The sequence below is a fragment of the Myodes glareolus genome, chromosome 7 (genome assembly GCF_982192425.1).
Source record: "Myodes glareolus chromosome 7, mMyoGla1.1, whole genome shotgun sequence".
Lineage (NCBI taxonomy): Eukaryota > Metazoa > Chordata > Mammalia > Rodentia > Cricetidae > Myodes > Myodes glareolus.
In genome coordinates, this window is record NC_142032.1 from 58023123 (window position 1) to 58050812 (window position 27690).

Sequence of the window (27690 nt, forward strand, 5' to 3'; positions counted from 1 at the left end):
TTGGTTTCAAGCCTCCACTTCAAATTTTATTTTCCATGTATGAGTATTTTGCCTGTGCGTATGTCTGGGCATCATATGTGTGCTTGATATCTGCTGAGGCCATAAGAGGAAGCCGGATCTTCTTAAAATGCAGTTACAGATGACTATGACCTGCTATGTGGATTCTGAGGTCTGAACTCAGTCCTCTGGAAGAACAATCAGTGCTCTTAACCACTGAGCCATCTCTTTATCCCCAAGTCCCCAATTTTATATTCTACCTCTTATTACCTCTTTCTAGGAGTGGAGATATAGCCAACATACTCACATACCCCTGCCTGGGCCCAGAGCAGACTCGACTAATCAACCATGCTTTTCTTCTTATTCATGATGTTTCCTGGTTTGCCATCCTACGAACTAAACTGTATTCTGTCATGTCTGCTGAGTCATGGGGAAGAGAACCTTCTGAAGCTATGAGCTACGAGAGAATCTTTCCCCCTTGAACTTGCCTATCAGGACATTGGATCAAAGCAACAGAAAAGTAACTAATGAACACCCTTCAGGCAGATTGCACCACTTAATCTGATCCGTGTTCAAGATCATGTCACTTCAGGGTGGGACAAAGCCACCCTCTGGGTGTGGATGGAGCTGGGAGCCACTGCTCTGTCTTTTGGGACCCTGTCTAGGATATGATAAAGGAAGTCCTCCTCGGTCACCAGATCTGCTCAACCTTGGGGAGGGGGTTTCTCTGTCAGCAGGCCAGCCTAAGGAGAAGGTCAGGAGGCTGTCGAGGGGGCTGTGCTCTGGGAAGGGACTGGACCAGCCACCCGCAGGTCTTGCCTTGCTGCATGTTTGTTCAGGAAAAGTTCTAGAAGTGGGGTGTGCACAGGCTGGGCCAGACACCTGCCTTTCTGAACCACTGGGGATGTGAGTGCAGCTGAAAGCTCAGGTAGGGCAGGGTCTGGGCAGCAGGAGGGAGGAGGAAGGGTGGCATTCATAGGAGGGTGCAGCTCTGGGAGCCCATGGCCCAGCTTATAAACTGCTGGTTCCAGGGACCATAAGGAGGGTATCGGAGGTCGTTAAGCATTTCCATCCCAGGGCTGCGCAGCAGACAGGCCCGCTGGTGGGAGAAGGTGTCGAAGGAGAACTTGCCGTGGTACCTGCCCATCCCACTGTTGCCTGCAAGGACACAGAGAACAAGAGTGTGAGTGAGGACAGCACCTGTGTAACCCTGCTTGCCAGCCTGGGTGGCCACCACCTACCTGGGTCAGAAGCCCAAAGCTTGCAAGGGAACATAGAAAGGCAACACAATCAGATAACCATTTTTCAGATAGGAAAACCAAGGCCGTAAGAGGCCCAGGGCCCACATTCAGGTGGAATAGCAAAGACTTTCTGGGCTTGGGGCTGGATTGTGGAGAGGGCCAGGAACTCACCAACTCCCCCCAGGGGCATAGCGGGTAGAGTCAGGTAGAGGAAACCATCATTGCCCCCAAAGCCACCACTGCTGGTACGTTCCAACATCTGGTTCACCACCTGAGGGAGGCAGAAACACACAGGTAGGGGGTGAGCCTTGACAGTCCCACTGGGGGAACAAAGAGCTCTCACCTCTGCATTGCCTCTCCCAGCTCCTCCCTCTGCTGGCAGCCCCTGATTCCAAGCACCCACTGGGGGCACACTTGGTAGGGGTAGGTAGGGCACAGGTCCATGCCCATCACTGTGACCATGAGGGGGTTAAGACTTGGCGAGGGTGTGGTGGACCCCCACCGTAACCAGCCAGGCTTTGCCCATGCGGTCCTGGTTGGTATCGTCTTTCAATCTCATAGGAACTTGGTTTATGAGGAACTTTGCACAGTTCAGAAGTGAGGAGGGGCCTCCCTCCCTAGCACAGCTCTTACTGCAGGTGGAGGCTGCTTCAGTCAGGACAGACAGCTGGCCAGTCCTGCCGCCGGCACCTGTGGCCCTGCTTGTGTCCTGTCCTCAGGTGTCTTTGTGCAGAAATCGAGGAACCCAGGTTGGTTGCTCAAACTTGCAGTACCTGTCTAAAGCCCCCAACAGGAGGTGTGGCCAAGCGTCCCCTTGCCACCATTTCTGTGGCTCCAGCCCCGGCAGGCTCACCTGGCTGTTATTGGAGAAGGCATACAAGGCCAGCGGCTTCTCCCGCTGGTTAATGAAGTTGATGGCTTCATCCAGACTTCTCACGGTCACCAGGGGCAGGATGGGTCCGAAGATTTCCTCCTGCATCACGGGCTCCGACTCCCGCACGTCCACTAACACTGTGGGTGCTGTGGACAAAGGGAGGAACAGCCTCGCTTTTTCTCAGGGCTTGGAAGAAACAAGGCTCCAGACTGGAGAGTCCTGACCTCTCAGGACTCCAGGGTCTGAGTATCTAGGGACCTGGCCTCATGGGGCAATGAAAAGGAAATAGAAGTTTATCCCAGCTCAGTAAGTCAAAACCTGTGGGGCCTAAGGTTGGAATTTAGGAGTCACAGACTCGGTCATAGTTAAGGCACCAGAAGCGGTGAACTTAAGAATCCAAGATGAAGCTCACATTCAGGGTCAAACACAGTACTCTTCAGTATAGAAGGGTCTCAGCCAAGGGAGCCGTGTGCCACTGAAGGAAACAGGACACTCACCAATGTAGCATTCTCCCTCATCGCTCTGGCCACCAATGACCACGCGGCCACAGCCCAGCAATCCCTGGAGCCGCTTGAAATGTTTCTGATTGATGATTCTGCCCAGGTTAGGGGAGGTCTGGGGGTTGTCTCCATAGAAACGTGTGATGGCATTCTGCAGGGCAGGTACCAGCCGCTCCTGCATCTCCTGGCTACACAGGATGTAATCGGGGGCCACACAGGTCTGGCCAGCATTGAAGTAGCGGAACCAGGCCACGCGGTTGGCCACAGTCTGGGGGTCGCAGTCATCGTCCACATAGCAGGGGTTCTTACCCCCCAACTCCAGGGTGATGGGCGTCAGGTGTTTGGCAGCAGCGGTCATCACGATCTTGCCTACCTGAGGGCTCCCTGAGGACAGGATCAAGAGACACCATCCTTACCTGTACAACTGGTCTAGGCATGAACTTTGGCCTCCCCTCTTCACAGACACCTTTCTCAGCCCAGGTTCTGGGATGTTCCACCTAACCTGACCACCCAGGATCCAATCTCCAAGATTCTCAGAGGTCCTGGACAGCCACCCTCAGGGACACCTCCACCTCTTGGTTTGCTCTCTACACTGTGTTCTCTGCTGTCCCCACCCCCAGGATCCTGGCCAGGGCGTCCTCACCCGTGAAGAAGATGTAGTCAAACTTGTGTTTCAGCAGCTGCCCAGTCTCCTCGGGCCCACCCAGCACCACGGCAAAACAACTCTGCAAACAGGACGACAGCTCAGGAGGCAGACCCGAGGACAGCAGGGACCTCCCCACTGGCCAGGACAGGGACATGGGAATGCTGGGTGCCGGCAGGCAGAGCCATACCCACCGGGTCCAGATACTGGGGCAGCAGCTCTGCCAGCACCTTCTCTGTGTTCTTGCTTATCTCTGATGGCTTCAGCACAGCACAGTTCCCTGCAGGAGCCAATGGCGCAGTAGAGGGGGAGGCCTGTGCCTGCACCCTCCAGGAAACTCTGGATGCCCTCTTTGGGAAGGACTGTCAGACTAGGGGGTCCCCAAACCCCACTCACCTGCAGCGATGGCCCCCACTAGAGGCACAATCAACAAGTTCAAGGGGTAATTCCAGGGTGCAATGATGAGCACCACGCCAAAGGGCTCCTTCCGGATGAAGGCTGAGCTCAGCTTCGTGAGCTAGGATGCAGGGTGGTAGTGAGTGCCAAATGAGTAACAGCCTCCCACTCCCCTGGGTCCTCACCTCCCTGGGTGATGGGTCCCCAGTGTAAAGACTGGCTTACTTTGGTTTCAAGGGCAGGAAGGGCAGGCTGCCCTGTGTGCTGCCACCTCCACCCACCATTTGCTAGGCAACGGTGCTCACCAAGTTGGTGGACACAGACTCGTCCTTCATCCAGGTCTGCAGGTTCTTGAGGGCCAGGTCCACCTCATTCTGGCACAGGATGATCTCACTTATGTCTGACTTGAAGGCTGACTGTGGGGTGGGAAGGTCTGGTTCAAGGCTGGGCTGGGGTCTACCATTTGAAAAGGGCATGAGGTAGTGTCCTTAGCATATAGATGCAGTGTATGGTTCCATGGGGACTAATTCTGGTCTGTTAATGCCTAGCTTTGAGACTTTGGGCAAACAAATTAAAACTGAGTGCCTCAGTTTCCCTATTTGTGACCTGAGAACAACCATCCAGCTGGCCTCTCAGTGGCGCTCTGCATGTTCTCAAATTAACGTTGCATTCTGTGCATAGAGCAAGGGTTCAGTACACCAGGACATTCGCTCCTCGTCAAGGGCACAGGATCTCACGCAGCATGTGGCCCAGCTTGGGAAGGACAGTTGTACCTGTCTAGATCCCACTCTCATGCCCCCTACAGCACCTTGCCCACGTCCTTGGCCAGTGCATCCTGCAGCCGCTGCTTGTTGTCCTGCAAGAAGCGGCCCAGGCCCTGCAGCTGTGCTGTCCGGAACTCTGCAGGTCGAGTCCGTCCTGCTGCGAAAGCCTTCCGCAACCTCCGCAGTGTGTCCTCAGTGGGCTCTACCCTGCAGGATGTGACAGCGTTCAGTGGAGTTTGTGCTCCATCTGACCTTTGGGAAGAGCTTCAGACGCTCCAGAGCACAAGGCACCCCCCCCCCTCAAGTGCACATGCTCTGCTTTCCCATCCTCCCAAGTCCCTACCCTGAGCTTCAGAGCCCTCAGAGGATCCCACGGAGCAGCTGTTAACAGAATGGTGTTGGGTGTTACTGTGTCTGTTTTTTTTTTTTATGATTTTTTGTCATTGTTTGAAATAAGCATTTTTGTAGCTTCTTTCTTTTTTCTTTTAAATTGTATTTATTATTGGATGTAAAGAGAGCACTCCCACTATGTTTGTGTGAAGGTCATAGGACAGATTTGTGGAGTCACTTCTCTCCTTCCACCGTTCTTGTGGTCCCAGCAAACACAGGTCACCAAGCTCGTGTGGGACTTGTCTGCCTTGCCAAGGCATCTCACCAGCCCTTCTGTCTCTCTCTGTCTCTCTCTCTCTGTCTCTGTCTCTCTCTCTGTCTCTTTCTCTGTCTCTGTCTCTGTGCATCTCTCTATGTCTCTGTGTGTGTGTGTGTGTGAGAGAGAGAGAGAGAGAGAGAGAGAGAGGCAGACAGACAGACAGACACTAGGCCCCTCCCTGTGAGAGCAGAGCTGCCTGGAAGACCCTGTCCAAACAGTTGATCTGCCTACAGGCTGTGCAGTGGGTTCCAGGTTCTCAGCTTTGTGAGCTGTCACTGTGCTGGGCTGGGCCTTGGTGATGCTGCTGTCATTGAGTCCTTTCTGCTCCTGCAAGTAACCCCTCCCCCACACTCTTGTAAGTAACCTGGAATTAAAGTCACTGGTTCACCAAGTTGGACTTTGGTGGTGTCTGTACTTTGGTCTGTCATGGGATTCCCTATCTGGGGTGAGAAGATCTTTGTGTTCTGCCTCTGCAGTAAAAGTTTTGTTACACAAGAGTAGCCCAGGCTTGCCTCCAGCTATGAAGATGATATGTATATGCTTGCGTGTGCATCTGTGCTTGTAGTCACACGTGCCTATTTTCAAGTGTCTACATATAAGGAGTGTCTGTCAGTGGATTTATCTTGGTGGGCACACCTGAGGGCCTGTTCACATGACTTGTGTGGTGAGTTGGGTGGGAACAGGTGTTGCTTTGTGTCTGTGTGGACAGAAACAGCACATGTTGGGACCTGTTCACAGCCCTGAGAGGGAGCAGAAACAGAGGCCCTGTAGTGTTCTTGAAGTCCTGCCCCATCAGCACCTACATCCTCCCTGGACTTCAGCAGGTCACCATTCTAGTTAATGACATCCAGACACATATTCCTGTAGACAGTGCCTCACTGTGGACAAAGCTACTCTTAGGACATACCGCTACTCACGCCCAACCATGGCAGTGAACAGAATCTTACAACAGTGCCCCGGTGAACAGAACTCTCAGGACAGTGCCCCCTGTAAACAGAGCTCACAGGACAGCGCCCCCTGTGGACAGAACTCTCAGGACAGCACCTCCTGTGGACAGAACTCTTAGAACAGCACCCCTATGGACAGAACACTCAGGACAGCACCCCCTGTGGACAAAGCTCTCAGGACAGAGCCTGGGGTAAGTTGAGCAGCCACTGCAGGCTTTGAGGGACTGTCCCAGCTGACAAATGTGGGGAGACAGGAGAATGCAGACTTGCCCTCCTCCCTAGGACAGTGCTGCTGATTTCCTGGCTGAGTCCTCCACATTCAGGTCCCCCTTGTCTGGACTGGCAGGAGACAGCTCACACCAACATTGGTGAGGACTGTCCCTGAGCAGGCTCAACTCCTACCAGGATTTCATGGGGACCCAGACCCTTCTTCCTCACAGTCAGGCATGAGGGAGCCCCCACCTAGACCCCCTTCCAGAGGACCAGGGCCTTTCCATGCAGGGGCTCCCTGGAGGAACCGGGCCTGGCTGGGGAGTCTGCTTGGTTGGCTCGGCTGGCACGGCTGGCACAGTTGGCTTAGATTCTAGGCCCTAGTGCATTTCAGGCCTCTTCCTGAGCATTCCTTCTGGGATGTCAATGTCACCAGCCCTCCCCAATGCTCCCTGCCTGGGCTCTGTGGGTTTCTGGTCACATTGACCTCATTCTGACATTGTCCATGGCCTCCTACTACCTTCATGGGCTGAGCCTGGGATGTGCTGAGGCCCCCAGGGCTCCTTAGTGTGCGGCAGCCTACTTCACTCAGCCTGGCTATAATCCGTAGGATTACTGTTGTACATCTGACTGTCACTGGCTGATGTGTCAGTTATGTGGCACCAGACTGTAATTATACAGGATCAGTACACCACAGACACCTCCATAGGCAGGCCTGAGAGCCACCCTGGCTCTAACTGCAGTAGAGACGCAGGGACATTGGACATTGTGAATGTGGGGCAGCAGGGACAAAGGCCTTGCGATGCGGATGGTCAGCAATGAGAGGCGCAGAGCAGCTGTCCTGACGGGACCTGCTGCACAGGAAGCTGTGACGGATTCTGTGGCCATCAAAAACAACACGGAAGGGAGCTGGAAGGAAGTCAGAGCTGGCAGTTGGACAGAAGGATAGCAAGTGCCATCTCATTTAAGCCCAGAAGAGATCATCACCCCATACTAAAGAAGACAAAGTGAGGCTCAGAGAGACTAGCTGATTTGTTCCAATTAGCTTTGACTGCCATCCTGACTTAGCCTAGGGTCACCTGAGAAGATCAGAAATGAGAGATCGCCCAGATCGGGTTTGCCTGTGTGCATGTCTGTGGGGGATTATCTTGATTGCTAGTTGATAATGGAGCGTACAGCCCATGGTGGGTGGCACCATTCCCTAGGTAAGCGGTCCTGGCTTACCTGTATAAGAAAGCTAACTGAGAATAAGCCCGTGAGCTAATCAGAAAGCAGCATCCTCCATGGTTTCTGCAGTACTTCCTTGGCTTTGAGTTAGATCCTGTGATGACTTCCACAGTGATGATCTGTGACCCAAAAGGTGAAATCAACTGAAATCCTGTAGGCTGCTTCTGGGCAGAGCATTTATCTCTGGACAGAGAGGAAGTGAGAACTCCCTCCTCAAGCTTTTCAGCCCCATAGCTCTCTCCTTCACTGACACTGTGACCTTGTTCCAATGTGTGTCCCCACACTTAGTGTGTGTGTGTGTGTGTGTGTGTGTGTGTGGTGTGCTCACACATATGACTTGTATGAGTGCAGATGCATGTGTGGGTGTGTGTGGAGACCAGAGATTGACACCTGCTATCTTTCTCAATCCCCCTTTATTTAATGAGCCGGAATCCTTCCCTGAACCCAGAGCTCACTACTTTGGCTGCTTTAGTCAGTGTGGCCAAGAAGGATCCCTGTCTTTGCTTGACAGGTGGGCTGATGCGCCACCTGGAGCTTGCTTGGGTGAGGGATCACCATGTATGCGATGGGTTTGGGGCAGGGTCTTATCATGTAGCCTTAGTCAGCCTGATATCCTTTATGCAATCTTGAACTTGAAGCAATGCTCCTGCGTATGGAGGTGATATGTGCATGTCAGCCACCACACTAAGCTTTTAGTTACACGCTTTTTTCTCATCTCCTTAATGCCTGTTGGCAGCTTCCAGTTTTCTAAGAGAATGTCACATTTCTAGAGCCACAGTAACCAGGAATTTTTTTTTTTTGAAACCAGGTCTCACTAGGTAGCTCTCACTAGCCTGGCACTCTCTACATAGAGCAGGCTGGCCTCAGAGTCACAGGGATTCACCTACCCACCAACCTCTGCCTCAGATGATAGGATTAAAGGCATGTGCCATTCAGCACAATAATATGATCTCTTTTTTAAAAACTATTTTTATTTTTTGCATATGGGTGTTTTGTCTACTTTTATGTCTGTGTGACAGTGTCAGATCCCTGGAACTGGAGTTACAGACAGTTGTAAACTGCCATATGAGTGCTGGGAACTGAACCCTGCTTCCCTGGAAGAGCAGCCAGCACTCTTAGCCACTGAGCCATTTCTCCAGCTCCCAACAGGATCTTATGTAGCTCAAGCTAGCCTCAAGTTTGCTGTCTAGCTAAGGATGACCTGGAGCCCCTGATTCTCATGCTTGGGCTACTACCTCCCAATTGCCAGGATTACATACATGTGCCACTATGTGCAGTTTATGCTGTCCTGGGGCACAGACACAGAGCTTCATGCTCTCCAGGCAAGCACCTGCCATCCCCAGCTCCATTGTTTTCTTTCCTTTCTTAAAAATTTTCTTCCTGGGGGCTGGAGAGATGGCTCAGAGGTTAAGAGCATTACCTGTTGCTCTTCCAAAGGTCCTGAGTTCAATTCCCAGCAACCACATGGTGGCTCACAACCATCTGTAATGAGGTCTGGTGCCCTCTTCTGGCCTGCAAGCATGCACGCAGACAGAATATTGTATACATAATAAATAAATAAATAAATAAATAAATAAATAAAATTTTCTTCCTTCCTTCTTCCTTTCTTCTTTCCCTCTTCCTTCCTTCCCCTTCTTTCTTTCTTTCTTTCTTTCTTTCCTTCCTTCCTTTTTCCTTCCTTCCTTTCTTCTTTTTGAAACAACTCTCACCATGGCTCAGTGGTTAAGAGCACTGGCTGCTCTTCCAGAGGTCGTAAATTCAATTACCAGCAACCACATGGTGACTCACAACCATCTGTAATGAGATCTGGCGCCCTTTTCTGGTATGTGGGCATACATGGAGGCAGAATGTTGTATACTTAATAAATAAATAATTTTTAAAAAAAAATAAAATAAAAATAAAAAATGAAACAACTCTCACTATGCACTCTAGGCTGCCCTTGAATCATGACCCTACTACCTCAGCATCTAGAGAGAGCTGAGATTACCCCTTGGCTAATGTGGCTTTTTTAATCCTAAAGCTGGATTGGGTGTGGCAGCACATGCCTTTAACTCCAGCACTCCAGAGGGAGAGGGGGTGGATCTCTGTGAGTTTGGGGAGGCCAGCCTGGTCTACATAGTGAATTCCATGGCAGTCAGAATTACACAGTAAGACACTACCTCAAACAAACAAAATCCTGAGTTCTGACCTTGCCTCCCAAGAAGTCCCCTCCTTTCTGACACCTTAATCACAGCTCTGGTGTGCCTTGCCAGGTCTCTATTAGCTCAGATGGCTGTCCCTTCAGCAGTATGGAGCTCCTGCAGACAGGATGGGTTTGTCCCAGTCCTGGGGTCTTGAGCGCTTCCTATCTGTCACAGAACCGTGAGGCTTTGAAGGAGAAAGCAGAAGACTGTACTCTGCCCTCCACCCGTGGTCCTGTTGTCACTGTGCTGTCCTAGGCTCCTTGGTGATCTCAACCCCTTAGCTGCCAGCCCTGCCTCTCACCCAATTCCACCAGTAACTGTCCCCCACCCACGGCCTTTTGTACTAAGACCCTTTGCCACCAGTAGCAGTGACGCTACCTACCCCAGTGAGGGCTCCGCGCCTGCGTCTGTAGCAGACATTCTGGCTCCAGATGTGTGGCTCCTTTCTTAGTCAGACTCTCTCTTGCCTCTGACCACGCTACCTGGAAGTGCAGGTAGGAGCGCTAACAGACGCCCTGGCTCCGCACTGCCTCCTGGGCACAGCTATAGGGAACCGGAATGGCAGGCTGTGCAGGCTTCTCTGCTGGTCTAAGTGTTCTGGAGAGGATGACAGGATGTTAGCTAGTGGGGAGAAGAGTCATGGGGATGGGAGTGAAGACAAACCACATCAGGTCCCTGGCAGCAATGCCACCTTCTCCAGGAAGTCTCCGTGGGCTAAGTCATCCCCATCCGCACACACAGGCAAAACCAGGGTGTCCCTGTCTAGAAGAGACATTGTGACACTTTTATTTCCACTCTCCTGTGACCAAATGACACACAGGGGACAGAGGATAGAAGGAGACTGACAGTCGTAGGGGAGACTCTGAAGGCAGAGGAGTTGCTCCAATGGGCAAATGTCACTCACATCTTTCTTTCCTATTCGCTGTGTGATCCCAGTCAAGTTGCTTACTCTCTCTGAGCCTAATGTCATAATTTTAAACAAACAAACATATGTTCATTTTTGTGTGTGTGTATGGGTGTTTTGCCTGCATGTATTTATGTGTACCATATCGCATTCCTGGTGCCCGTAAAGGCCAGAAGACGGCATCAGATACCCTGGAATTGGAGTTACAGAAATGGAGATGCCAGCTGAGAGCTAGGAACTAGACCCAGGTCTTCTGGAAGAGCAGCCAGTGCTGGAAACGGCTGAACCATCTCTCTAGTCCCTTACTAGCATGATTTTTGAGAGACTCTGCTGGGAGTGAGGAGACACGCTCACAGCTTCTGGCACAAGTCAGTGTTTCTGAGGCGGCAGTGCTGGCTCCCAGTGTTTCTGTGCACACTCACTGAGGACCCCTAGAGTCTGAGACCCAGGAGACTGAGCCCTGCTGCCATCTCTCACCGGTGACCAAAGGCACTGTTTTCACCCCTCCCTGACCCAGACATTAATACACCCCCAGTCAGGGTTACAGAAAATGCGTCTCTGGGTCAGCAGGTGTCTGTCATATCCTTTCCTTGTGGTTGGAACTGGGTCAGAGGGAGCCACAGTACACTACCAACCCCTGGGCCCTGAATCTTTGTTAGTTCAGAGCTAAATGCCCAGTGTGGACCCAGGAAGAGAACACAGTGTGAGACAAGGGGACACAGGATGGTGTCTCATGGGTGGCCTTGCCTAAGAGCAGCAGGTGAGTCCAAGAGATGATTTCCCACGCTCAGTTGTAAATCTACAGGGTGTGTAGGCTCCAGGCTGTATGAATCCTAACTCAGTAGAGAAGCATTTTAAAGAAAACTAAGCCAGAGAGGAACCCACACAGCCTGTGAATCAAATATCCCAGATCCCATCAGCAATGGCCAGAGTGTGAAATAGTCATTAGGGAGATTCCTGACCCTGCTCTGTCCTGTCCTGGGGCTGCTGTGACAAAGGACCCCAAATGGATGAGACAGCAGCGCTGTGTGCTCTCACAACACTGAAGACAGAAATGCACAATCAAGCTGAATACGGTGGCTCACACCTGTAGCTTCAGCTGAGGCAGGAAGATAGCCATAAATTCCAGGACAGTCAGGACTGTATACTGAGACCCTATCTTAGAAAAGAAAGAAAATGCTGAGGCCCTGGTTCCTAAAAGCCTGTCGGGGAGGGTCCTCTTGCCTCTTCCAGCTTCAGGTGACTGCCAAGAAGGCCTGGTTTGTAGCCACACCACGTCAGTCTCCTATCTTTACATAACCTTTGTCTTGAGACATATCTAATGCATTCTCTCTGTCTTGTCTGGGAACACATCACCCCTACACACCTTCCTCTTTCAGCAACGCTGGCCTCCCACAATCTTGGCAAATACTCTATTGAATTACCCCACCTCCACCCTGCTGCCCCGCTTCTCTCTTACAAGGCACCTGAAATTAGCACTGTGTGGATGACCCTCCTGCCAGATCCTTAATTCCATCAGAAATTGCTATAGAGTGAACCCTCTGACCATGAGCTACAAGAGATTCTTTCCCCCTTGAACTTGCCTGTCAGGTCATTGAATCAAAGCAACAGAAAAGTAACTAATGAACTCCCTTCAGGCAGATTGCACCACTTAATCTGATCCGTGTTCAAGATCATGTCACTTCAGGGTGGGACAAAGCCACCCTCCGGGTGTGGATGGAGCTGGGAGCCACTGCTCTGTCTTTTGGGACCCTGTCTAGGATCTGACAAAGGAAGTCCTCCTCGGTCACCAGATCTGCTCAACCTTGGGGAGGGGGTTTCTCTGTCAGCAGGCCAGCCTAAGGAGAAGGTCAGGAGGCTGTCGAGGGGGCTGTGCTCTGGGAAGGGACTGGACCAGCCACCTGCAGGTCTTGCCTTGCTGCATGTTTGTTCAGGAAAAGTTCTAGAAGTGGGGTGTGCACAGGCTGGGCCAGGCACCTGCCTTTCTGAGCCACTGGGGATGTGAGTGCAGCTGAAAGCTCAGGTAGGGCAGGGTCTGGGCAGCAGGAGGGAGGAAGAAGGGTGGCGTTCATAGGAGGGTGCAGTTCTGGGAGCCCATGGCCCGTCTCATCAACTGCTCATTACAGGAACTGTAAGGAGGGTATCGGAGGTCATTAAGCTTTTCCATCCCAGGGCTGCACAGCAGACAGGCCCGCTGGTGGGAGAAGGTGTCGAAGGAAAACTTGCCGTGGTACCTGCCCATCCCGCTCGATCCTGTGGGCATCATGAAACAAAAGGTCAAACCGTCGGCAGCCAACTGAAGGGGCATCACAGACCTTACTCTGACAGGGTCTATCTGAGCCTCTGTTTCCCTGTTTGTCCCTTGGGCACTGTGAGTGAAAGGCTGAGCCCTGAGCCTTCCTGGCACCAGCTTACCAGCTGCTGGTGCAGGACAAGCAGACAATGGCCAGTGGATTTTATCCTGAGGCCAGGTTGCCAGGGTGGGAGTGGGGGTGGGTCCCAGCTTTGCCCTGGATAGCTATGCCACCTTGAGTGAGTGACTTTGCCCTAGTCTCCTCTTCTAGGACAGTGATGTCCTTCTCCGAGGTGAGAAGTAAGTGAGTCTTCAGACCCTTGGTTCCCAGTGTCTAGGAAGGGACAAGGACCCAGCTAGGGAAGTCCAGGGGAATGGCCTGGGCGAAGCAGAGGGAATGAAACTGTGATTTCTGGAGTGAGTGAGCTCAGAGGGTTGTGGGGTCTACCAGATGAAAAAGGGGGGAGTCCAAAGGACTCAGGCTAGCGGATAACCCAGAGAATCGCAGAGGTGGTGACAAGTTAGGGCCAAGCTCAGTGGCTGCCACAGCAGGCAGAACTAAGGGAGAGAGAAGTGAGCGGGTCCTCTAGACAGACCAGGAGAGGCCAGAGTCACATCTGTCACTCCTCACACTACTGAGAGTCAGCAGGCTAAAGGACTGGACACCCTTTCAATAATGAAGTGGGTTCAGAGGGGGAAGTGTTACCAAGGTCACAAATGCCTGTAGGGCATGCATCTCCACAGCCCAAGTGGCCTGGAATCTGCGGCGCCCAGGGATTGGTTTACAGGGACAAGTGAAGGCTGAAGGGGCAAGTGTGCAGCCTCACAGCTGAGTAAAAACACCCACGGCCATGTGGGGGATGGGTGGCTGAGGACTAGTGCTTCTTGATGACATCAAGGTGCTTAATGGCTGGCAGCCTCAGGTGTGTTTTCTTAAACCTACCAAATGGCCTCTCAGTTCCTCACCCACACACGCAAGAGCAAGCACACCTGGTAGGTTCCACCACAGACTGTAGGAGGGAGATGGGAGGCAGGCTGGATGGACACGGTCTGTGGAGGGGGCTTCCTCTCATGTCCGCTACCCTGAGAATGAGCCGCCCGTCCTGTAGTCAGTGTGCTCAAGCAGCAGAGTGAGGATGCGACCTCAGATCAGCCCAGGAGGGCAGAGGTCTGCTGCCACCTACCCACTCCTCCGAAAGGAAGGCTGGACAGGGTCAAGTACAAGAAGCCGTCATTCCCACAGAAGCTCCCGCTGCTGGTCCGGGCCAGGATTTGTTTAATCACCTGGGAGAGAAAGAGGAAAACTATAAAACACATGATTATAATTTGTTTCAGTAAGGGCCTGAGGTCCAAGGTGGGTCTGGACAGACTCACAGACTCCTATGCTGTGTACATGTTCCCGGTGTGTCTGCTGCCTCTATGTGGCCCCGGCAAGGTGTTGGGACATAATCCCTGGAGGCAGCATGAGGCTAGATGCAGGCAGAGTGGGGACAGTGAGGTGCCAGGTGATCACAGAGGTGTCCCAGTGGAGGAACATGAGGTAGCTGCTGAGTCCTGAAGTGACGGTTTTTTAGGAAAGAAGTGAGGGGCTGTGTGGGGAGAATTTGGTTCACTAAGGTCAGGTTTGTGCTTAGCAGCCTGCAATTGGCCCCAGGAGTTTGAGGTCATTCTCAGAAACATAAGGAACACAAAACCAGTCTGGTTTACAAGCACCTGCCTCAGAAAACAAAGAAAATTGCATATATACACATGTACACATGTACATGCATGTACACACACCCACCCATCGATTCTGTCAGATAAATGGTTCAGGAAGCAATTCTTTCTCCCAGAGTCGAGAGCGTATCTTCAAGAGCCTGGTGCTCAGCATTCTCTCCTGCCCTGCAGCACCACACGCCCCCCTCACCCAGGCTGGCTTAGAGCTTTGCCCTAAGCTCTCGGGAAGGGGTATGACAGCTCCCAGCAAAGCCACTGGCAGACAGAGCCTTGCCTAAATGAGTGTTAATCTCCTCAGCCATGCACAACTCTTGGGCACTCAGAGACAGCCTTTGCCGCTATGGAAATCTCTCTGGATTGAGTCGCGAGGAAACCCAGAAACCGGGGACATTGTAGAGATGTGGCCTAGTTCACAGAGCACTAGATTAGGAACACAGACATGGATGCAGGGACAGGTATGGCGATGCCCACGGTACTCCTGGTTCCTGTCTGCCCTTCATGGGTCAACTGGATGGTAGGTACATGGGAAGTCTACTGGCTCTGTGGCTTGTCCATTAATGTATTCTCAAATAAAAGTGTATTTCCAAGTCCGTTGTTGAGGGCTGGAGGATGGAGCTCCGTGGCCAGTATCTGCTTAATATGTATGAGACCTTAAGTTTGATTCCTAACACCACCTAAAACCAGGTACGGTATGTACCCCATTGTTGGGGAGTGACTGCTTATTGGTTCCCGACTGCTTAGTCCTGAAATAATCACATAGAAACTGTATTAATTAAATCACTGCTTGACCCATTAGCTCTAGCTTCTTATTGGCTAACTCTTACATATTAATTTAACCTATCTCCATTAATCTCTGTATTGCCACGTGGCGGTGGCTTACAGGCAAAGTTTTGGTGTCTGTCTCTGGCGGGACTACATACTTTTTCTCTGACTCTGCTTCCTTTCTTCCAGCATTCTATTTAGTTTTCCTTGCCTAGCTCTGTTCCCCTATAACTCTGCTATAGGCCCAAAGCAGCTCCTTTATTAACCAATGATATTCAAAGAATACAGAGCAGAATCCCACATCACCCCATTATCCCAGAACTAGGGATGTGAAGGCAGAAAAATCAGGAGTTTGAAGTCATCTCAGCCAGATAGTAAGTATGAGGCAGAGCTACTTAAAACCCTGGCAGCTGCTGGAATAGGCATACAATGCTAGCGGCTTCTCCCGTCTGCACCCACCTGGCAGCTGCTGGAATAGGCATATAATGCTAGCGGCTTCTCCCGTCTGTTGATGAAGTCAATGGCATCATCCAGGCTCCTCACAGTCACCAGAGGCAGGATGGGTCCAAAGATCTCCTCCTGCATCACGGGCTCTGTCTCCTGCACGTCCACTAACACTGTGGGTGCTACAGACACAGGAAGTAGACAGCCTCTCCATAGGAAGGATACTCTGAGGAACAGGGACTCTGACGGGACAGAGTCTGGGCTCCAAGATGGGGAGTCTCAGGGTCTGACCTCAGAGGACTGCAGGCTTAGTGTGTATGACACTGGCCTTATGGAATATGGGACAATAGAGGATAGGTCAGGAATTTAAGCCACCCTATAGACACCTAGAATGGGGTTGTAACTCAACAGAGCTGAGCTATGGGACAGCAGTTTAGCATTGAAGAGTCTCAGGCCAAGAACCACAGTGTTGGGGACTCCTAACACCAGAAACTAGGATTCAGTTGTAGAATCAGACTTGAGGTCCAGAGTGGGCCGCTCCAGGAGGTCTCAGCCAAGGGGGCCGTGTGCCACTGAAGGAAACAGGACACTCACCAATGTAGCGTTCTCCCTCATCGCTCTGGCCACCAATGACCACACGGCCACAACCCAGCAATCCCTGGAGCCGCTTGAAATGTTTCTGATTGATGATTCTGCCCAGGTTAGGGGAGGTCTGGGGGTTGTCTCCATAGAAACGTGTGATGGCATTCTGCAGGGCAGGTACCAGCCGCTCCTGCATCTCCTGGCTACACAGGATGTAATCGGGGGCCACACAGGTCTGGCCAGCATTGAAGTAGCGGAACCAGGCCACGCGGTTGGCCACAGTCTGGGGGTCGCAGTCATCGTCCACATAGCAGGGGTTCTTACCCCCCAGCTCCAGGGTGATGGGCGTCAGGTGTTTGGCAGCAGCGGTCATCACCATCTTGCCTACCCGAGGGCTCCCTGAGGACAGGGTCAAGAGACACCATCTTCACCCGGGCAACTGGTCTAGGCACGAATTTTGGCCTCCCCTCTCCACAGACACCTTTCTCAGCCCAAGTTCTGGGCTATTCCACCTAACCTGACCACCCAGGATCCAATCTCCAAGATTCTCAGAGGTCCTGGACAGCCACCCTCAGGGACACCTCCACCTCTTGGTTTGTTCTCTACACTGTGTTCTGGGGCCAGGATCCCACCCCCAGGATCCTGGCCAGGGCGTCCTCACCCGTGAAGAAGATGTAGTCAAACTTGTGTTTCAGCAGCTGCCCAGTCTCCTCGGGCCCACCCAGCACCACAGTGAAACAACTCTGCAAACAGGACGACAGCTCAGGAGGCAGACCCGAGGACAGCAGGACGACAGCTCAGGAGGCAGACCCGAGGACAGCAGGGACCTCCCCACTGGCCAGGACAGGGACATGGGAATGCTGGGTGCCGGCAGGCAGAGCCATACCCACCGGGTCCAGATACTGGGGCAGCAGCTCTGCCAGCACCTTCTCTGTGTTCTTGCTTATCTCTGATGGCTTCAGCACAGCACAGTTCCCTGCAGGAGCCAATGGCGCAGTAGAGGGGGAGGCCTGTGCCTGCACCCTCCAGGAAACTCTGGATGCCCTCTTTAGGAAGGACTGTCAGACTAGGGGGTCCCCAAACCCCACTCACCTGCAGCGATGGCCCCCACTAGAGGCACAATCAACAAGTTCAAGGGGTAATTCCAGGGTGCAATGATGAGCACCACGCCAAAGGGCTCCTTCCGGATGAAGGCTGAGCTCAGCTTCGTGAGCTAGGATGCAGGGTGGTAGTGAGTGCCAAATGAGTAACAGCCTCTCACTCCCCTGGGTCCTCACCTCCCTGGGTGATGGGTCCCCAGTGTAAAGACTGGCTTACTTTGGTTTCAAGGGCAGGAAGGGCAGGCTGCCCTGTGTGCTGCCACCTCCACCCACCATTTGCTAGGCAACGGTGCTCACCAAGTTGGTGGACACAGACTCGTCCTTCATCCAGGTCTGCAGGTTCTTGAGGGCCAGGTCCACCTCATTCTGGCACAGGATGATCTCACTTATGTCTGACTCCAAGGCTGACTGTGGGGTTAGGAGGTCTGGTTCAAGGCTGGGCTGGGGGTCTACCATTTGAAAAGGGCATGAGGTAGTGTCCTTGAGCATATAGACACAATGTAAGGGGAGCATGGTGATCCCATGGGAGCCACTGCCTGGTCCTGTAACTTCAGGCAAGTGACTTAAAGTGATTTAGTTTCCCTATTTGTGACCTGACAACAGGCATCCAGCTGGCCTCTGGGGTGGGGGCTGGGGGGTGGGGCTCCATGTGTTCCAGAGTTAATGCTGCATTCTGCATAGAAGGCATGGATTGAATGTTCAGGATACAGTTTGGGTCACATTACAAGATATGAGACCTTCTTAAGGACTCGAGGTCTCAGAAAGGATGTAGCCCAGCCTGGGAAAGACACATCAGCATCTTTGTGTGCCCCACCCCACAGCCCCACAACACCTTGCCCAGGTCCCCAGCCAGGGCATCACGCAGCTGCTTGCTGTTATGCTGTAGGAAGCGGCTCAGATTTCGTAGCTGCTCAGCCCTGAACTTGGCCGACTTTGTCTTCCCTGTTTTGAAGGCCTCCTTCAGCCTCCGCAGCTTTTCCTCAAAGGGGTCCATCCTGCAATATGGGGCAGATAACTGGGTGTCTGGGACTGTCTCCATCTTTAAGACACAATCCAATTACCCATGATTTGTGCCACCCCAGAAGCTCATCCTGTGGCCCAACACCATACACTGCAGTGGTGCTCAGCTCTTCCGAGTGCTGGGTACAGAGTGTTTTGTCATTGCTGTTCTTCATTTGTGGGTTGGTTTTTTGAGACAAGGTATTATGTAATTCATGGTAGCCTCCAAAGTATTATACCTAAAGCGACCTGTGAATTCCTGATCCTGCTGTTTCTACTTCTAACAGAGCTGAAATTGCTGGCACGAGCCAACTCACAAGGCTGAATGTCATTTTGTATATTGCTGTGTCAGTGTGTAAATGAGTGCCTGCATCCATGTTTCTGAATAAGTGGATGTGTGTGTGTGTGTGTTGGTTTTTGTAATAACCTGAATGAATTCAGGTGAATGCTTTGCATCTGTGTGAACAGCATCTGCCCATGCTGGGACCTGCTCATGGCCTTTGGAGGTTCCCCTAAAGCCAACACACTCTTTTTTGTTTGTTTGTTTTGTTTTGTCTTTTGGTTTTCCGAGACAGGCTTTCTCCGTAGCTTTGGAGACCAGCACACTCCTCGAACAGAGCTCTTGGCACCATCACTCCCTGTGAACCGAATTCATGTCAGAACAGCGCCCCACAGTGAACAACTCTCAGGAGCAGAGCTCCTATAGGGACAGCATAGGTGCCCTTGCCTCTCCAGTCACATGTCCTCTCAGGACAGCGCCCCCTGTGCACAGAGCTTTCAGGACAGCACCCCCTGTGGACAGAACTCTCAGAACAGTGCCCCCTGTGGACAGAACTCTCAGGACAGTGCCCCCTGTGGACAGAACTCTCAGAACAGTGCCCCCTGTGGACAGAACTCTCAGAACAGCGCCCCCTGTGGACAGAACACTCAGGACAGCACCCCCTGTAGGTAGAACTCTCAGGACAGAGCCTGGGGTAAGTTGAGCAGCCACTGCAGGCTTTGAGGGACTGTCCCAGCTGACAAATGTGGGGAGACAGGAGAATGCAGACTTGCCCTCCTCCCTAGGACAGTGCTGCTGATTTCCTGGCTGAGTCCTCCACATTCAGGTTCCCCTTGTCTGGGACTGGCAGGAGATAGCTCACACCAACATTGGTGAGGACTGTCCCTGAGCAGGCTCAACTCCTGCCAGGGCTTCATGGGGACCCAGACCCTCCTTCCTCACAGTCAGGCATGAGGAAGCCCCCACCTAGCCCCCCTTCCAGAGGACCAGGGCCTTTCCATGCAGGGGCTCCCTGGAGGAACCGGGCCTGGCTGGGGAGTCTGCTTGGTTGGCTCGGCCGGCACGGCTGGCACAGTTGGCTTAGATTCTAGGCCCTAGTGCATTTCAGGCCTCTTCCTGAGCATTCCTTCTGGGGTGTCAATGTCACCAGCCCTCCCCAATGCTCCCTGCCTGGACTCTGTGGGCTTCTGGTCACATTGACCTCGTCCTGACATTGTCCATGGCCTCCTACTACCTTCATGGGCTGAGCCTGGGATGTGCTGAGGCCCCCAGGGCTCCTTAGTGTGCGGCAGCCTACTTCACTCAGCCTGGCTATAATCCGTAGGATTACTGTTGTACATCTGACTGTCACTGGCTGATGTGTCAGTTATGTGGCACCAGACTGTAATTATACAGGATCAGTACACCACAGACACCTCCATAGGCAGGCCCGAGAGCCACCCTGGCTCTAACTGCAGTGGAGACGCAGGGACATTGGACATTGTGGATGTGGGGCAGCAGGGACAAAGGCCTTGCGATGCGGATGGTCAGCAATGAGAGGCGCAGAGCAGCTGTCCTGGCGGGACCTGCTGCACAGGAAGCTGTGACGGATTCTGTGACCATCAAAAACAACGCAGAAGGGAGCTGGAAGGAAGAGTAATATTGAAGCTGGCACACAGTGTTGTTCCATTGTAAGGATGGGGAAACTAAGGCTCCAAGCAGCCAGCTAATTTGTCCTGTGGACAGTGCTTGCTAAACAATGGGTCTTTTTGGACCCCACAGGCCTCTTTTCTCACCGACATTACAGTCATGTGCCAATGCGGTGTATGTGTGTGTGCGCCAGAGTTCTGCCTTCATACTTGGTGGCCAACCTTTTACCCACTGTGCCCTCTCCCCAGCCCTCTGTGTGTGTGTGTGTGTGTGTGTGTGTGTGTGTGTGTGTGTGTGTGTGTTTAGAGACAGCTCCTAAGTGCTAGGAGTACGCCTTTTATTATCAGCACCTTCCTGGAACTTCAAGATTTTCTACAATAAGAATGTAATTCAGGACCAGATGGTGGTGGTGCATGCCTTTAAGTCTTAGCACTTGGGAGGCAGAGGCGGGTGAATCTCTGTGAGTTCGAGGCCAGCCTGGTCTACAGAGTGAGTGCCAGGACAGTTTCCTGGCTACACAGAGAAACCCTATCTCGAAAAAGAAATAAAACAAAAATGTAAAAGAATGCAATGGTTTCATAAACACAAGAACACCCTCCACCCCAGCTTTTTTTTGGATGGAATCTTATGTTGCCTGGGCTGGCTTCAAACTTGCTCTGCAGCCAAGGATGACCTTGAATCCCCCCTTCCCACCCTACATCCTCCTGCCTCCACATCCTCCCCAGTGCTAAGATAACTAGTATCTGTTTACACAGTGCTAGAGGCTGAAACCCAGGGCTTCTTGTGCACTAGGCAAGCACTCTGTCTACTGACAGGCCCGTGCAGAGGGGAGGCTAACAGTCAAGCGGGGAGAGAGGCAGAGAACCCGAGAAGGGAGAGCTGCCCCAGGCCATCAGTAAAGCACAGCAGAGGGTTCAGGCAGGAGGCAGGAACAGTCAGCCGGTAGGGGGTTAGAACTGGACACAGACCACAATCAAGGCCATGGGGACTTCAAACAAGGTCACTATTGGAGTTTCAGTGGCTTTGAATGGGCTGGTCCTGGGGAAACACATCTACAATCCCAGGCTCCCTCCCTCCTGCCCGCACCCCCCCATACAGAATTTTTACTACACAGCCCAGTCTTTGAGTTCAGAATCCTCCTGCCTCAGTCTCTAGAGTGCTGAGATTACAGCTTGTACCTCTGTGTCCCTCTGGAAATGCGGCTTTTTAAACACGGAACCAGAAACTCAGCTCTGGATGCATCTCCCAAGAAGCCCCCTTCTTTCTAACAACCTGGTCACAGCTCTAGTGTCTTACCAGGTCCCCATTTGCCCACACAGCTGCCTTTTGTAGCCTAGAACTTTTCCAGGAAAGATGGGGAACCTGTCTATCACGGGGATGGGAGGCTTGGGGCAAGGAAAAACAAAGCCACATCTCTGCCACGAGCCCCCTGGGCCACCTATCACATTGCCACCCCTGGATTTGTTGTCCTGCCTCTCTCCTGTGACCCTGGCATTCCATCTCCATCAACCACTGGACCCAGTCTATGGCCCTAGGGTCCTCTGCAGCAGGTTTACCTACCCCTGCTCCGGTTCTGGATATTGGCCTTTGGTGGGCATTCTGGCTCCAGGCATGCAGCTCCTCTTCTTCCCTGCTGGCTCCCTCCTCTGCCTGTCCCTCCGAGTGCCCCTGGACCACACTCCTGCGCCCACGCCTGACAGCACAGGGATCTACCCTGGTTGGGCAGCTGCTATTAAGCCCGACGCCCTTCCTCTCTCAGTTTCCCTGGCTCCATGGAGGGGAACTGGAATGACAGGATGTGCAGGCTGCTTTATCAGCCACCAAGTTGTGGTGGGGAGGCAGGTGGGAAGCTAGCTGGAAGGAGAAAAGTCCCCCGCCGGGGGGCAGGGAGGGTCCCAGGACAAACTTCACCTGAGCTCTACCAGCAATGCTACCTCTTCCAGGAAGCCCTCACAAGGTTAATTATCTGCACCCTCTCTCACACACACACACACACATACACACACACACACACACGCGCGCGCACACACACACACACACACACCATGCACATGCACACACATGCACACACACACACACCCCATGCACATGCACACACACGCACACACAACCAAACTGTCCCTGGATAATTAAGGCACCTTCATTTCCACTCTCCTATAACCAAATGACTACATGGGGCAGAAGAGGGGTCCCTGCCAGCTGTCGAGGTGTCTCCTGCAGGAGAGGGAGAGAAGGAGCTTCCAAGGGGGATGTCACATAGATCCTTATTTTCTAGTTTCTGTATGGCACCAATTGGGCTATTTAACCTCCCTGAGTGTAACTGTGATTGTTTTGAGAGACTCTGCTGGGAGTGAGGAGACACGATCACAGCTTCTGGCACAAGTCAGTGTTTCTGAGGCGGCAGTGCTGGCTCCCAGTGTTTCTGTGCACACTCACCGAGGACCCCTAGAGTCTGAGACCCAGGATACTGAGCCCAGGCCCTGCTGCCATCTCTCACCGGTGGCCAGATCCTGTTTCCACCCCTTCCTGACCCAGACATCAATACACCCCCAGTCAGGGTTACAGAAAACGCATCTCTGGGTCAGCAGGTGTCTGTCATATCCTTTCCTTGTGGTTGGAACTGGGTCAGAGGGAGCCACAGTACACTACCAACCCCTGGGCCCTGAATCTTTGTTAGTTCAGAGCTAAATGCCCAGTGTGGACCCAGGAAGAGAGCACAGTGTGAGCCAAGAGGACACAGGATGGTATCTCAGGGGTGGCCTTGCCTAAGAGCAGCAGGTAGGTCCAAGAGATGATTTCCCACGCTCAGTTGTAAATCTACAGGGTGTGTAGGCTCCAGGCTGTGTGAATCCTAACTCAGTAGAGATGCATTTTAAAGAAAACTAAGCCAGAGAGGAACCCACACAGCCTGTGAATCAAATATCCCAGATCCCATCAGCAATGGCCAGAGTGTGAAATAGTCATTAGGGAGCTTCCTGACCTTGCTCTGTCCTGCCCTGTCCTGGGGCTGCGTGACAAAGAACCCCAAGTGGGTGAGACAGCAGCGCTGTGTGCTCTCACAACACGGAAGACAGAAATGCACAATCAAGCTGAATATGGTGGCTCACACCACATCTCCTGCAGCTGAGGCAGTAGGGTTGCCATGAGTTTGAGGCCAGCCTGGTGTACACACAGAGTTCTAGTTTAGCCAGAGCTACAGAGTAAAACCTTGTCCCAAAGTTAAAAGAGAGAGAGAGGGAGAGAAAGAAAGGGAGATAGAAAAAGAGAGAGGGAAAGAAAAAGAGAGAGGGAGAGAGAAAGGGAGAGGAAAAGGAAAGGAAAGGAAAGGAAAGAAGGGAAGGAAGGAAGGAAGAAGGAAGGAAAGAAGGAAGGAGAGAAGGGCTGCTAACAGTTGAAATGAAATGGAACCCAGTTCCCAGAAGGCTTTCAAGACCATAGTCTACCTCTTCTAGCTTCAGGTAACTGCCAGCAACCCTTGGCTCACAGTCTCATCACTGCCCCCATTTCTGCCCATCCAGTGCTGGGATGGAACTCAGAAACCTCCTGCATTGCTCAGGCTGTGCTCTACCCCTGAGTGACATCCCAGACCCTTGCCTTTCTCTTACGAGAGCAACTGTGACTCAAATTGTCACCTACCCTCTGACCCTCTGGCCAAGATCCTTAATGTCACCAGACCTGGAAAGACCCTTTCTCCACAGCGTCACCTTAACAGGCCCCAGGAGTTAGAAGGCATTGGTTTTTTTATATAATTTTTATTTTCATTTATTTTGTTTTTTTGAGACATGGTTTCTCTATAGCTTTGGACCCTGTCCTGGAACTAGCTCTTGTAGACCAGGCTGCCAGGCTGGTCTCGAGCTCACAGAGATTCACCTGTCTCTGCTTCCAAGCGCTGGGATTAAAGGCATGCACCATCACTGCCCAGCTGAGGTATTGTTTTTTTTTTAAAGATTTTATTTATTTATTATGTACACAACATTCCTTCCATGTATGCTTGCATGCCAGAAGAGAGCACCAGATCTCGTTATAGATGGCTGTGAGCCACCATGTGGTGGCTGGGAATTAAACTCAGAACCTCTGGAAGAGCAGTCAGTGCTCTTAACCTCTGAGCCATCTCTCCAGCCCTGGCTGAGGTATTGTTTACAGGAACTATTATCCACCTACCAAGGGGAGCAAATGCCACTGCTTTGTCACCTCTGGGGAACATTGGATCACAGTTCTCAAAAAAACATACTCAGATGTCCACTGACTGGATAAGCACCTTACACACCTACGCAGAGAGGCTAACAGGGAAGAGAGGCAGAGAACCCGAGAAGGAGAGCTGCCCCAGGCCATCAGTAAAGCACAGCAGAGGGTTCGGGCAGAGGCAGGGGACAGTCAGCTTATCTTGTCTGCTAGGTAAGGGGTTAGAACTGGACACAGACCGCAACCAAGGCCATGGGGACTTCAAACAGGGTCACTATTGGAGTTTCAGTGGCCTCGGGATGGTCTCGTCCTGGGGAAACACACTTATAACCCCAGCCCTCCAGAGACTGAGGCAGGAGGATAGTGAGTAGAAGGCTAGCCTGGGCTAGTCACATGACCTTATCTAAAAAGAAAAAGAATCCCTTCCTGGAAGAATTTCAAGGACTATTGTGAATTGGGAGCCAGAGTTTGGGGTGGGAGAGAGAAATGGGGGGGCGGGGGGGGCTGACCAGATTTCTACTGAGGCAACAGACTGAAAGTTGCTTCTTAGGGCTCAGGTTCTGTGCCCTGGAAGGTGGGGACCCTGAGTCCTGTCTGGGTAGAGTGGTCAGCAAGTGGTGCCCAGCAAGATGTAGAGCAGATGCCTGAAGTATGAATCAGGGGCTCAGGGCCGAGGCCAGCTGTGGGGTCTTCAACCTGTCTTGGGAAATGGCAGCCTATGGGGAAGCAGCATAGAGAATGGGTAGCCAGGGATACAGCGAGACAAGCATGGCTGAAATAGACAGATCTGACACACCCGAGTTAACGAGGGTAAACAGGCCAGAGCTGGAGGGTACACTTGGAGCAGGTTGCGGGGTGGGGTGGGGAACACCTGGCAGGCATGTTCCGACCCAGCAGGTTCATGCAGTTGGAAAGCAGCAGGGTGTGGCTCCTGCACTGCCCTCTGCATGTGCAGGGATGACAGCTGGGCGCATAGCATCCTCCGGTTGTGAAATCAAGACCGTGTCACCTGGAGGTCACCTCACACCCTGTGGGGAACCACAACCTCTAAGATTTTCCCACAAACAGCGGCTGGTATCACGCAGGGTGAGGTGGGGTGTCCCCAGACACTGATAAGACAAGCTCAAGAGGACATTGCTGCAGGGGGTGAGCATGAGGATGAGGTGGGAACTTGTGAGGTGTGGAGGTGGGGCAGGTCAGTTCTCCTCTGGGGACTTGTACAGGAAGTGACCAACCACCGAGTGGATGTAGCCTGTTGCCTGACGAGTCGGCGTGACACTCCAGGGAGGTCTGCATGTGCCTGTGAGCTAAATGTTTTCCCCAAGTTTATGTATTAAAGCCTGAAGCCCCAGAGTGTCAGGATTTGGGGGCAGCCCCTTGAGGGGACGGTTCGGTTAGATCATGAAGACAGGGCAGGATCTGGTGGGTGCATTGTAAGAAAAGGAAGGTAAAGGGCTGGGATACGGCTCCATTGATAAAGCGCCTGGCTTGTAAGTTGGAGGATCTGGTTCCACCTCAGGATCTGCGTGAGAAGTCTAGGTGTGGTGTTGCGTGTTTGTATCCCAGAGCTGTGGGTGGGGCAGGGACAGGAGGATCCTTGGTGCTTAATGACCAGCCAGTGTTGATGAATTCCAGTCCAGTGAGAGACCTTGTCTCGTAAAATAAGGTGGACAGCTCCTGAGGAGCATCAGCTGAGATTATCCCCTGGCCTCTGTGCACACCCACATGCACACACACATTCACTCCAACATGCACCCCCACGGCACTCCCACATGCACACACATACACACCCACACACTCACATACACACCCACGTGCACAACACCCATATGCACCCACATACACGCCCATGTGCACACACACATACATGCCCACATGCACATACATACACGCACATACCCACCCAATGCACAGACACCCACATGTGCACCCACATGCATGCACACACATACACCCACATGCACACACACATACAAAAAGGAAAGAAAGGAAAGAAGAGAAAACGAGGAAGAGACACTAGAGGGCTTGCTGGCATTGTCCCCATCTCCTGGGTGAGGACGGGAAAGAATGGAGGAAGTCCACCTGCCTGGAAGCTGGTGCTCATCTGGAAGAGCTCAGCCAGATACCAGAACTGTAAGAAATAGTCTGAACTCAGATCCAGTGGTGTTTTCACTGAGTCATGGAAGTGTGAGGCCCGAGAGAGGGATGGTCCTGTCTGAGCAAGGAGGGAAGGGGGACAATCTAGTGCCCAGGTCAGGGAGCCTCCTTGGGGAGAGAAAAAGAGCTGTGTCCATGCCTCCAGGCCCCTGGCTTCCCATCCAGGACTCGGTGGATTGATTCTGGGACCCTTTAACCTCTGGTACCTTGGAATTCCCAGAGAGGGGCCCTGAATCTGCATTTTCACCAGGCCCCACCGTAAACCGGGTCTATATGCACACCCCTCTCATCTCGGCATTTTCGAGGATAAGAGCAGAAGCAGGAATTCAAGGTCATCCTTGGCTACACAGTGAGTTCCAGACCAGCCTGGGCTACGTGAGACCCTGTCTTGAAAGATTAAACAAACAAAATGTTCCAATCAGGTGGCCTTTCTACAGATCCAGTAACAGATCCCAGACTCCCTTCTTAGCTACTGATTCAACTCTTCCTCAGAAGGTCCAGTGCCTCGGTCTCTCCATTGTTATAGTTTAAATAGAAAATGTCCCCTACAGCCTTATGCCGAGTCTGATCTGCCAGGTCATATTGTGCAGACTGGCTTTTCAGCCACACGAGGCCTGTAAGACTCATTTCTACAAACGCTTTCGTACTCCATTTCAAGGGTGGAGCGTGATTGCTCACCGAGGTGAACCCACAAATACCATTAGCTGCCTGCACCATCTAATAAATGACTTATTACTGGAAGTGGGAAGGGTATTGCCTCATACATTTAAAAGCGTAAATTTAGACTGGGGAGCTTGGTATGTTAAAATCATGTTAGGCAAAACAAATCCACGAGCTTACCAGACAAACTAGACCAAGAAAAGGGTGGAACTCCCTTACCTGGACCCCATAGCATGACAGATGTTTAACAAACACAACAGCATCCGTGGGCCCGCCCCACCAACTGTCATCTGACACCCGGGGTATGTAGCAAGGACACAGAGAACTCCCAACTGCTGCTGGGGCTTCCCT

General features: G+C 52.3%; 2 protein-coding genes across 2 annotated transcripts; both read right to left on the reverse strand.

Moving 5' to 3' along the window:
- LOC148121429 (aldehyde dehydrogenase family 3 member B2) lies at positions 1-10216 on the reverse strand. Its single transcript, XM_087908237.1, has 10 exons — positions 10014-10216; positions 4460-4622; positions 3957-4067; positions 3652-3772; positions 3450-3535; positions 3256-3337; positions 2610-2996; positions 2092-2258; positions 1410-1509; positions 1-1155 (listed from the first exon to the last, which is right to left on the reverse strand). The coding sequence occupies exons 1-10, from the start codon at positions 10049-10051 to the stop codon at positions 971-973; spliced, it is 1440 nt and encodes a 479-aa protein (XP_087764363.1). The 5' UTR covers positions 10052-10216; the 3' UTR covers positions 1-970.
- Positions 10217-10389: 173 nt separating this feature from the next.
- On the reverse strand, positions 10390-27689 carry LOC146893533 (aldehyde dehydrogenase family 3 member B3). The gene is made up of 10 exons (XM_087908236.1): positions 27559-27689; positions 18265-18427; positions 17730-17840; positions 17425-17545; positions 17223-17308; positions 16994-17075; positions 16345-16731; positions 15766-15932; positions 14013-14112; positions 10390-12788 (listed from the first exon to the last, which is right to left on the reverse strand). The coding sequence occupies exons 1-10, from the start codon at positions 27627-27629 to the stop codon at positions 12604-12606; spliced, it is 1473 nt and encodes a 490-aa protein (XP_087764362.1). The 5' UTR covers positions 27630-27689; the 3' UTR covers positions 10390-12603.
- Position 27690: the final 1 nt, after the last annotated feature.

Bases quoted from the DNA above. Each gene is read 5' to 3' on its own strand.
- LOC148121429 (XM_087908237.1), bottom strand. From the start codon at position 10,051: ATGTCTGCTACAGACGCAGGCGCGGAGCCCTCACTGGG. The intron at 3,773-3,956 runs GTGAGCACCGTT...CCTGCATCCTAG, and splicing joins AGTCTGTGTCCACCAACTTG to CTCACGAAGCTGAGCTCAGC. The intron at 2,997-3,255 runs GTGAGGACGCCC...TCCTGTCCTCAG, and splicing joins TGACTACATCTTCTTCACGG to GGAGCCCTCAGGTAGGCAAG.
- LOC146893533 (XM_087908236.1), bottom strand. From the start codon at position 27,629: ATGACAGTTGGTGGGGCGGGCCCACGGATGCTGTTGTGTTTGTTAAAC. The intron at 17,076-17,222 runs GTGGGTATGGCT...TCCTGTTTGCAG, and splicing joins TGCCCCAGTATCTGGACCCG to AGTTGTTTCACTGTGGTGCT. The intron at 15,933-16,344 runs GTGAGTGTCCTG...CTGTGTCTGTAG, and splicing joins TGAGGGAGAACGCTACATTG to CACCCACAGTGTTAGTGGAC.